The sequence below is a fragment of the Oryctolagus cuniculus genome, chromosome 6 (genome assembly GCF_964237555.1).
Source record: "Oryctolagus cuniculus chromosome 6, mOryCun1.1, whole genome shotgun sequence".
Lineage (NCBI taxonomy): Eukaryota > Metazoa > Chordata > Mammalia > Lagomorpha > Leporidae > Oryctolagus > Oryctolagus cuniculus.
In genome coordinates this window covers 112,257,627-112,269,794 of record NC_091437.1, presented here as the reverse complement: position 1 = coordinate 112,269,794, position 12,168 = coordinate 112,257,627, and the positions used below count along the sequence as shown (strand labels likewise).

The window sequence follows — 12,168 nt, the reverse complement described above, 5'->3', positions numbered from 1 at the left end:
CCAAAGATGCACACCCAAGGAAACCCTTATTCATCTCAAAGACACACTTCTATTCCTACAAACTACACAGACTAGGCCACTGTGTCACTTATAGACACAGCTGGCATTGATTAAGACAAAAGAAATCACTCAGAGACTGCACTCCTGGGCTCCCCTAGAACCAAAGCCAAAGCAACAAGCCAAGTGATATCCTGAATTCCAGTTAAATCATAAACTTTTTTCCAATAAAATCTACTTCATAAAGAAGAAGAAACAAATACACCAGATGGGCAGATATCAACGTATGGACATAGATTATATGAAAGAAGCAAGGTAGCATGACACCTCCAAAAAAAAACACAATAATCCTCCAGGAAATCTATGACATGACAGATACAGAATTCAAAATAATTATTGTAAGGAAACCCAGTGAGGTGCAAGAAAATGCAGGTAGCCAGATTAAACCAATGAGGAAATCAATGAATGACATGCATGAAAATATTACTAAAGAGATTGAACTCATTAAGAAAAACCATGGCCGGTGCTGCGGCTCACTAGGCTAATCCTCCGTCCGCCTTGCAGCGCCGGCACACCGGGTTCTAGTCCCGGTTGGGGCACCGGTTCTGTCCTGGTGCCCCTCTTCCAGGCCAGCTCTCTGCTCTGGCCCAGGAGTGCAGTGGAGGATGGCCCAAGTGCTTGGGCCCTGCACCCCATGGGAGACCAGGAGAAGTACCTGGCTCCTGCCATCGGATCAGCGCGGTGTGCTGGCTGCAGCGCACTGGCTGCGGCGGCCATTGGAGGGTGAACCAACAGCAAAAGGAAGACCTTTCTCTCTGTCTCTCTCTCTCACTGTCCACTCTGCCTGTCAACAGAATAGACCAAGCGAAAGAAAGAATTTCTGACTTCAAGGACAAGAATTTTGAAATAACCCAATCAGACAAAAAAGTCTACATGAAAAATGGGATAACATTAAGTGACCAAACATTCATATTATAGGCATTGAGAACCTGTTAAATGAAATACCAATTGAAAATTTTCCAGGTCTTGAAAAAGACATGGACGTCCAGACACAAGAAATTTAAAATCCCAAGTAGACTGAATCAAAAAAGTCTGGTCCAAGATATATTGTCAAATTGTCAAAAGTTAAAGACAATGAGAGAATCCTAAAGACAGTAAAAGAAAAGCATCAAGATACATATACAGGAAAATCATTAGATTAACATCAAACTTATTAATGGGATCCCCACAGGCCAAAAGAGAATGGGATGATATATTCAAGGTCTTAAAAAACACTTCCAACCAAGAATATTATATCGAGTGAAGCTTTCTTTTAAAAGTGAAGGAGAAATAAAGAATTTTCCAAATAAGCAAAAACTGAAAGGATTCACCACCACTAGATCAGCCTTACAAGAAATTCTGAAGGGAGTCCTGTGTTAGAAATAAACATCATGAAAGCAAATGACACCACCAGATTCAATAACAGCAGATGGAACCCTTATCCAATCAACAAAATGACAGGTAATAGTTCTATCTATCAATACTAACTTTGAATGCAATTAGATTAAATTCACCAATCAAAAGACTTAGGTTGGCTGAATGGATAAAAAACCATAACTCCACTATATACTGCATACAAGAAACTCCCTTCACAACGATACAAACAGACTGAAAGTGAAGGGTTGGAAAAGGTTATATCAGGCAAATGCAAAACAAAAGCAAGCAAGCATAGCTATCCTGATACCAAGTAAAACAGACTTTAAATCAAAAAATGTAAAATGAGATAAAGGAGGACATTATATTTTGATAAAAGGTTCAATTCAGCAAGAAGACATAGCAATCATAAATATATATGCATCCAACTCAAGGCCACACAGAAATATACAGAAAATATTTTCGGACCTAAAGAGAGAGATAGACTCCAATACAATAATGGTGGGAGACTTCAACACCCCACTCTCATTGATGCACAGATCACCCAGACAGAAAATCAATAAAGAAACATCAGAGTTGAAACATACTATCTAGAAAAAGGACCTACAGACATTTCACCCAACAGCTACAGAATACATGTTCTTCTCAACAGCACGTGGAACATTTTCTATGATAGACCACATATTAGGTCACAATTCAAGTTTTAGCAAATTTAAAACGATTGAAATCAAACCATGTATCTTCTCAGACCATAAAGGAATAAAGCTAGAAACCAACAGCAAGAATAACAATAAAACACCCATAAATAGTTAGAAATTAAACAACATGCTACTAAATGATCAACAAGTCACTAAAGAAATTAAAAAGGAAATCAAAACTTTTCTTTAAATAAATGAAAATGAGAACACAACATATTGAAACCCGTGGTGTACAAAAAAAGCAGTATTAAGAGTAAAGTTTATAGCATTAAGTGCAAAGATTAAAAAAGGATAAATGTCTCTAATTAAAAATACAATGATGCATTTGAAGAATTGAGAAACAAGAACAAAAAACCAAACTCAAAATTAGCAGGAGGCTGGAAATAATAAGGATCAGAGCAGAAATAAATGAAATTGAAGTTAAAAAAATGCAAATGATCACCAAAACAAAAAGTTGATTTTTAAGAAGATAAACAAAATAGATAAACCTCTAGCCAGAATAACAAAGAAAAAAGAGAGAAAACTCAAACAAATAAAATTAGAGATGAAAAAGGAGACATGACAACCAATACCACTAAAATACAAAGGATCATAAGAAACTGCTATGAAGAATTACATGACGATAAACTGGAAAACCTCAAAGAAATGGATAAATTCCTGGATTCATATAACCTACCAAGATTAAATCAAGAAGACATAGACAACCTGAACAGACGCATAACAAGCAATGAGAGTGGAGTAATAATCAAGTCTTTCAAGAAGAAAAAGCCTGGGACCTCGTGGCTTTAAGACTGAATGCTAGACAACAAAGAGGAAGTAACTCCAATACTCTTCAAACTATTCCAAAATATTGAACAGGATGGCACTCTGCCAAATTCTTTTTATGAGGCCATCACTACTTTGATACCCAAACCAAAGACATGACACAATAAGAAAACTACAGACTTATACCCTTAATGAACATAGATGCAAAAAAGAAAGAAAAAAGAAATGTCTCTGTGTATCAGAATTGTTGCCAACATAGTTTTGTAAAACACCATCTTGTAACTTTGTCAAACCAATAATTAAGAATGTTATACCACTATAGTTTTAATGATCTGTGATTACTTTAAAATTTACTGTGTATGGATAAAACAGTCATTTTTCCATTCAGTTACTGTTTATAGCTGTTTTCCACATCCCCAGTAAACTAGGGTCTTCTTGCTTATTACTTGTTAAACTTCTTATTAAGTGAAGTATTAAGCCTTTTTACTGTAATGTAATTTTAAAATATACTATCTCAAAACTTAAAAAACAAGAGAGAAAGAGAGAAGGAAAGAGGGTGGAATGAGAGGGGGAGGCAGGGAGGAAGGAAAGAAAGGAATATCATGTTCTCAGTATTCTATCTACAAATCACATTGAATCTATTAAAAATATTAAAATTTTTTAAAAAATAAATTCTAGAGGATCTATAGTTGTGTTCTACTCACCCTAAACTAACATAGTGCCCGCTACATAATACTTTGTGAATATTCATTGGATTAATTAATAATAGAAAGCTGAATGTAGGCATGTGGTTATAATGTCCAATTTTATACAAAATTATAAAATTTCTTGATAGAATTTTCCCCTACACACTTAAATCACAGGCACTAAAACTTCCTATCCTAAGCCAGGTTCACCGATCTTAAAATTATTTCTCATCAGACTACTGGACATGATCAAAATTTAGAGAGTTTTACTTTAAGTAATTGTTTAAATACAGAGATTGAGCTGCAGTTTGTTTATTCTAGGTAGAAATCACCTAAAGGGTTGATCTTAGAATTTTAAAAATGTAGAAAATTACAATCAAATTTCTAAAATATCATCTATCAAATTCACAGATATAGTCTGCAACAAATCATCTGGTTTCACAATATTTGCAAGGCTCTTCAATGTCATTAAAAATAAAATCAAATTATTGATAAAGCTAGTAAAATGCTATTTTTAGCAAAAGTGTCTAAAATTAGTATAGAATACTTAAAAACAAAATTAAGTTAATTAAAATTAATTAGTATAGAATTAAGAAGCATTTGGTTCAAGTCATTCCATTTAGAATAATCACATCTTCTAAATGTAGATATAACTCTGAGAGGATGCTCATTTTCTTTATTGAATTAAAGTTGTTCAAAATACTATGGCTTTGGCAATAAGATTTTCATGTCAAAAATATCATGATATTTATTGGTAATAGATGAATTAATTACTGCACATAATCATCATAAAGAATTTTAGAATGATAACCCTAATATCACTAACTTCATCTGCCATTGGAATTCAGAAATCAATTCATTTTGTATCCCCTTTAAACATAATAATATTTTATATAATGTGATTTGCATATTTTGTTGCTATTAATATTTAATATATTTGAAAGAAGCAGAATTTCTTGATAGTATAATATACATAAAATATCATTGCCACTACTCACACTAGCCAAGAAATTGAATCAACTTGTACCACTCAACTGATAAATGGATAAATAAAATATGGTATATTTAAGTGTATACACTGGAATAGTATTCAGTCATGAAAAAGATGAAATCCTACCATTTGTGAAAATATTGAGATTTAGGAGACATTATGTTAAATGAATTAAGCCAGCCACAGAAAAATAAATCTGCATATCTGGCACATGTGAAGTCTAAAATAGTTCATTCTCATATTGGTATAAATTTACAGACCAGTGATTACCTGAAATTGGGCTAAGTAATAAGAAGAGAGGGATAGGGAAAAATTAGTCAATAGGTACTACATTAGATAGGAGAAGTAAGTTCTCTTGTTTCATTGCATTATATGGCAACTATGAAGAGTGAAAATATACTGTACAAGCAGATATTTTTATAAAAAGAAAAACTACAAGAAGAATATTAGTTGTTTTCCACAGGAAATGATATATGTTTGAGGAGATAGACATGTTAACCCTGATTTGAGCATTACACAGTTTATATTCGTATTGAAATATCACATGGTACCCCAAAGATATGTACAATATTTACATGTCAAATAAAAATTTAATGCAAAAAGAACCGAAAAAAGCCATGATGTTGTCATTTATCATCTGTGGCAATAATAAAAGCTAGTACAATTGAAAACTGTTTTAATGCATACCTCTGAGTGTTTTTTATTCTTTTTTTTACTAATTGTTGAATTCTTTACTCAGTGAAAGGTTAAGCTTATGACTATAAAATAAACTGAAAGTATGTCTTTATAAAAATTAAAAGAGAGACTAAGAAAGGAATGAGGAGGGAGGGTGTTGAGTGTGGACAGGATGGAGGGAAGTATCGCCATGCTCCAGTATCTGTATATGAACTACATGGAATTTGTTCACCTTACATAAATAAAAATTATTTTAAAAGTCATTAATATTGTAATTTTTTTCTGAATAAAAACTGAGTACAAGCAATGTTAAGAGAGTTCCCTAAAGTCATGTTGCCACTATTGGACAAAACAAAAACAAACACTCAAATCAAGTCTTCTTGGTCACAATTTAGTGTTCTTTTTAAAGTAACACAGCAAATCTACCATTCGCAGGTTCTCTACACAAATGGCCACATCAACAAGGTCTTGGCCAGGCTGCTGCCAAGAACCAGAACTCCAACCCAGTCTCCCACATGGGTAACAGGGACCCAAGTACTTAGGCTGTCATGAGCTGCTTTTTCAGTTGCATTAGTAGGAAGCTGGATCAGAAATGGAGCATCCATAATTCAAACTGGCACTCTGATATGGGATGCTAGTGTCACAAGCTGTTGCTTAACTTGCTGTGCACTAATATCAGCCCCATGAATATTATTGTAAAGACCACATTTTCCTATCATGGATAGTTATTTTTAGTCTAGATCTTGCCTATTGTGAATACTAACGTCAAGAACATGACTGTAGATATTTCTTCGCCATTCAGATCTCATTTCCTTTGGATTATACCCAGTTGTGGGATAGCTGGATAACATAGTAATTTTATTTTTTTTTTATTTTTTTTTTGACAGGCAGAGTGGACAGTGAGAGAGAGAGACAGAGAGAAAGGTCTTCCTTTGCCATTGGTAGTAATTTTATTTTTAATTTATTGAGTATCCATAATGCTTTGCCAACTTACATTCCCACTAATATGAAGGGTTTGCCCTTCTGCACATATTAGCCAACATCTATATCTTTCATTGTTTTTGATAAATGCTATTCTAACAGCCCCAAGGTGATATATCACTGTGATCCCATTTGCATTTCTCTGATTGCTAGTGATTTTAAGCATTTTTCATGTACCTATTGACCATTTTATATTTTCTTTTGAGAAATACTTATTCAAATCTTTGCCCATTTTTTAATCATGATGTTTTCTTGCTACTGAATTGTTTGGTTCCATATACATATACTAATTCCTAATATCAGATGTATGACTTGCAAATATTTTTTCCTAATCTATGGGTTATATCTTCACTCTCTTGCTTACTTCGCTGGTTATGCAAATGTTCTTAGTTTGATGTAATCTCATTTGACTATTTTTGCCTTTATTTCCTGGCCACTTATATACAAAAAAGTAAAGCAATACTGATGTCCTATTACCAAATAATTATTTAGGGAATTATTTGTGGGGGTGGTTATTGATACTGTTTAAGTTTTTAAAAAATTTCTTTTTCCCTTCTAATTCTGATATTAATATGTTCCATTGCTCTACAAAAATGTGAGCAATCTTTCTCATTGTATATTTGACTTCAAAGCTCATTGCCTCTTCTCAGAGTATTAATTTGTCATTCCTTTTAATATTTTCAACCTCTACTGACTAGTGTGTCTTCAAGAAATTTTTAATCAAAATTGATAGACATATTCACCATTTTTCTGCTAACAGTAGCCTAAATTTTTTCTGATATTCCATTTCCTCTCTTATTCTTATCCCAAATGCTTTCATGTAGTGCCAACAATATTTCCTAACAGTATGTGGTCATGCAATTGAAACCTTTATACCAGACACAGAAACAATCCAGGGATGTGATATAATTTAATGAGAGTTCAATGAGTCTTCTGTCAAGGTTGTTTCAAGAGACCACCTCTCTACTTGCTGAACTTTAAGGTAAATGGCTATAGACTTACCATACAAACCATAAAGATGAAATCAACCCAGCAATATAAAACACACAAATGGAAGGTGATTGAGTCCTGCAGTAATCATTTAAGAGCGAAGCTAGCTCTGCTCCCAACCATTTCGGAAATGCAATCCTTAAAATTTCCCCTGCTTAAGCTAACTGGCTTCTCTGACATTTAAAAAAAAATTCTTAATTGATATCGTGTATTTCCTAATCTTGTATATTTGGAAATCATTTAAACTACAATTTTGCGATTAATAAAGCTTTGGGTCTCATCTTAATTTCTTAAAACTATGAAAATGGTATTCCATTACCAACAGTATTAAAAGACATTGGTGTACTTTCTGTATTCCTCTCAAAATAATGTTTCAACAGGGGCCAGCACTGTAGTGCAGGCATCCCTAGTGGATGACAGTTCATGTTCTGGCTGCTCCACTTCTGATCCAGCTCTCTGCTATGGCCTGGGAAAGCAGTCCTTGGGCTCCTGCACCCATGTAGGAGACCCGGAAGAATCTCCTGGCTCCTGGCTTCAGATCAGCTCAGCTCTGGCTGTTGTGGCCAATTGGAGAGTGAACCATCAGATGGAAGACCTCTCTCTCTCTGCCTCTCCTCTCTCTGTGTAACTCAGACTTTCAAATAAATAAATAAATAAATCTTCAAAAAAATAATGTTTCAACTGAAAAAATACATCAATGTGGTAGCATAAAGAGGAAATATGAAGGCAAGAAGGACTTTTCAGCTATTCATAAAACTTCTGTTGCCGAGGGAGGAGGTGCACAATATGGGACATGCTCTAGCTGACTTGCCCCAAATGGTAGAGTTAGAAATGTGCCAGGGGATTCCAATTCAATCCCATCAAGGTGGCATGTACCAATGCCATCTCACTAGTCAAATTAATCAATTTCATTTCACAGTTGATCATACTGATAGGTCTAGGAGTCAAAGGGATCACATAAACAAGAATAGTGTCTGCTAATCTGCTAATACTAACTGATAGAAGTGAAAAGAAGAAAACTATCCAACACAGGAAGTGGGATACACAGCAGACTCATAGAATGGCAGATGTCCTAAACAGCACTCTGACCTCAGAATCAGCCGTTAAGGCATTCAGATCTGGCTGAAGAGCCCATGAGAGTATTTCATTCATGGAAAGCCAAGACACTCGGGCAACAACAACAACAACAACAAAGGAATTAAATGAAAGATCTCTGTGAGTGAGATCCCAGTAGAAAGAACGGGCCATCAAAGAAGGAGGTACCCTTCTCTGAAGGGAGGAGTGAACCACCACTTCGACTGTGACCTTGTCTAACTAAGATCAAAGTCAGCGAACTCAAAAGGCTTCCATAGCCTTGGAAACTCATGACAAGAGCCTAGGGAGATTACTGACGCCATAAACAAGAGTGTCAATTTGCTAAGTCAACAACAGGAGTCACTGTGCACTTACTCCTCATGTAGGATCTCTGTCCTTAATGTGTTGTTCAATGTGAATTAATGCTATAATTAGTACTCAAACAGTATTTTACACTTTATGTTCTGTGTGGGTGCTAACTGATGAAATCTTTACTTAATATATATTAAATTGATCTTCTGTATATAAAGATAATTGAAAATGAATCTTGATGTGAATGGAATGGGAGAGGCAGCGGGAGTTTGGAGGGTTACGGGCGGGAGGGAAGTTATGAGGGGGGAAAAGCCATTGTAATCCATAAGCTGTACTTTGGTAATTTATATTTACTAAACAAAAGTTAAAAACAAAAACAAAATACTTCTGTTCCCTTATTAGAGACAGGGTGAAGTTTACATGTCTCATACGAATTTAAGACATTAGAAAACTGTGTATGCTTGGAATCAAATAGTATAAAACATTTTGTTAGATATTCCTACATATTGATGTTGGTTTTATAAATCACAGTATAAGCCTTGTGTGATCATCCCAGGCAGCCCTACTGTCTAGAGACATATTTTGATCTAGATGGTATATAAGGTCTTACAAAATATTATACTTGAATATCTTTTTTTCATGAGAATTTTTATTAATTTAACAGAATTAGTCTTCAAAGGGCAGAGTGATTCTATCTTCCAGAGATTTTTCCCAGGTAACTAGTATGATATGTTCTACATAATACTGCCCTATGGCTACAAAGAAAAGAAAAGCTTAGGATCATAAAATAGATTGATGTTTCCCATGCTAATACCCTCCAACTCCCAGGAACATATTTGTTACAGTAATTTTGCTTGTAATTTTTATCTTTGTATTGTTGATATAAATAAATTGAAATGCATTAATGATCAACTCCCTGATAGAGCCAGCAAATAGTTTGCCCATAGGCAACTCACAATTATTAACCCCAACTATGCATCAGGCCTGCTGCTAAATGTCAGAAAAACAAGTATGAGTAAGTAAATGCAGAAACACAATTTTATGGATATGTCAGTAGAAGTTATATAGGGCAGTGGGGTGGCCAAGGGTGGGTTAGATCAATTCTACTGGAGTAGAATGCAGTGGAAGATTTGAATATCCACTGTCTGATAAAGGGAACAATTGGGAAAATTCTGTCCAAGGAGGATGAGTATCTTTTCTAGGTGTTGCTGTGCTGATATAAGAATATTACTGCTCCAAAGGGGCCATCCTCACCCTTCACAGGGAAGACAGCCACACATTCTGCAACACACTAAAACAGCACATTCTTATCCTCAGAAATACATGAAACACATTTAAATACATATCCACCTAGAAGCAACACCCAATGGACTTATCAAATGTCCCTCAGTTGCTCTGTGAGTGTCATTATTCTTTAATGCATTCCTTACCTCCAAGTAGTCTCTAACCACAAATACTCCAACCATTTCCACGGAGAAGTTTTTCATGATACCCTATATAATACTCTAATTCCTTTCTATTCATTAGTGAAGGGTAATTCCTTGATAAAAGGTTTAAATGAATAGGATCCCAACAACGTGCAGATATCTTTGCTCAATAAGAAAAGGAATTCATTCTTACCTACCAATAATATATATTTGTTTGGTGATTCTCTAGCATGCAGTACCAGTAATGCAACATTTATTTCCAGGTTTTGGATTCCACTTGTGCCAAGCATGTTTGTGTGTGTGCGCGCACACACACACACACACACATCAACCTTGTTCTCAGAAGATATCATTACCTTTGTTTTTCCTGCTTGAAAGTCTTAGGCAGTGTGGGTTTCTTGTGCAGGAATATTTTAGGATATTGCTTCATAAATGTGTTGTGAGCTGATCCAATATTGAGAAAGCTCTGACTTAAAAAAAAGAGAGAGAGAGAGAAATGAAATGGTAAGTATCATAGGATAATTAAGCTTCCAAAGGGAAGATTTTATCTCAATATATAAAAATTGATTCTACACCAAAATTTTTATGCTGAAGCTTCTTAAAACATTTCATTTCCGGGCCAGCACTGTGACATAAGGGGTAAAGCCAATGCCCAGGAAACTGGCATCCCATATGGGCCCTAGTTTGTGTTCCAGCTGCTCCACTTCTGATCAACCTCCATGCTAATGGCCTGGAAAAAGTAGCAGAAGATATCCCAAGTGTTTGGGCCCATGCCACCCACATGGGAGACGTGGAGGAGGCTTCTGGCTCCTGGCTTCTGCCTGGCCTGCCCATGGCCATTGCAGCCCTATGGGGAATGAATCAGCCAATTGAAGATCTCTTTCTCTCTGCTATCTCTGCATAACTCTGACTTTCAAATAAATGAATAAAATCTTTTAAAATTCATTTCTGTAATTGATTAAGGGCTGTTACATAATATACCTTATAGTTAAAATCTTTTTGAAATGATTCTCATATAGCATACATATACATTTCTAGAAAGCATATATTGGAATTTTACAATAATTTATGAAAATCTCATGCACTATTATTTTAGGTTTGGAATAAAGATGTATTAGATGAAGGTATCAGCATTAACCAAACTCAATCATTAGATGATTTAAATTCATTTCTATCTTTTTTTCTTGATGAATAATGAACTTGTTGAGAAGGGTCTGGATTTGTTTCTTTCTTGAAATATCCTACCCATGATGATTCCTCCATGCAGTCAGGTTTTGACTCACTATACCAATAAACAAGGTCTATGGAAATGTAGCAAATTGTCATTAACTATCAGGCGGCTCCTTTTTTTCTGGAAAATCTGCCTCATTCAATCTTTGATTAACTGCCATGCAAAGTTGATCAATTTTTTAAAATGCTAGGCCATTCGCTTTGACAGCTCTTTTCAATAATTATCAAAAATGGTCATACTTCATTGTGAACACCGACAAACATCTCAGTCAATATCTGCCTTATGGCAATAAATATAAAAATCCTCAAGAGAAGGTTTTTCTTATTTCATTTTCTATGTAAATAGTAACACATTCTGAAATATTTATAACAGCTTTTCTTCCTCTTGCCTAAACTTCCTAAGACACTATATTGATGCTTCATACAAGACAAATATTTCATATTTTAAGAATTATATTTAATGTGGATATTATTCAATATGACATTAGGCATTCTCATGCCTTTTATCACACCATATACATTACTTTGACCAAGCATCCACTCTTATTGAAATCTAATCACTGATTTCTTTGGAAACTTTCCAAAGATTTTTTTTCCTGTTTGGGACATAGTCTCTCAAATGATGTTGTACATATCTACCTGGTTTTTATTAGGTACTTGATATATTGTAAACATTGCTCTAAGATCTTTACATTGTTTTTTTCTCTCATTGCATACTTGTACAAGTTAACAACGTTGGTATACTGTATTGCTTATTCTACACTGAAACTGAAGCTGAAAAACATACTCATTCACATAACTAGTAAGTGGAGATGCCCGGGAATGGGAGAGGGCAAAACACAAAATGCATTAAGCCACAAGTGTATTCACAGCCTCACCCCAGGGGCCTAGCAAGAGGGGAGTGAGAAGTGCCAATAAATTTGCCCCAC

General features: G+C 34.9%; 1 protein-coding gene across 6 annotated transcripts in view; it reads right to left on the bottom strand.

Moving 5' to 3' along the window:
• CNBD1 (cyclic nucleotide binding domain containing 1) overlaps positions 1–12,168 on the bottom strand; it is a 504,234-nt gene that overhangs the window by 445,576 nt on the left and 46,490 nt on the right. For 5 of the 6 annotated variants that reach the window (XM_070075280.1, XM_070075282.1, XM_070075283.1 and 2 more), the window contains one exon: positions 10,366–10,479. In XM_070075280.1, coding sequence (XP_069931381.1) covers positions 10,366–10,479 — 114 coding nt within the window. The remainder of the gene's footprint in view (positions 1–10,365; positions 10,480–12,168) is intronic. The other variant, XM_070075284.1, reaches the window with a different exon arrangement.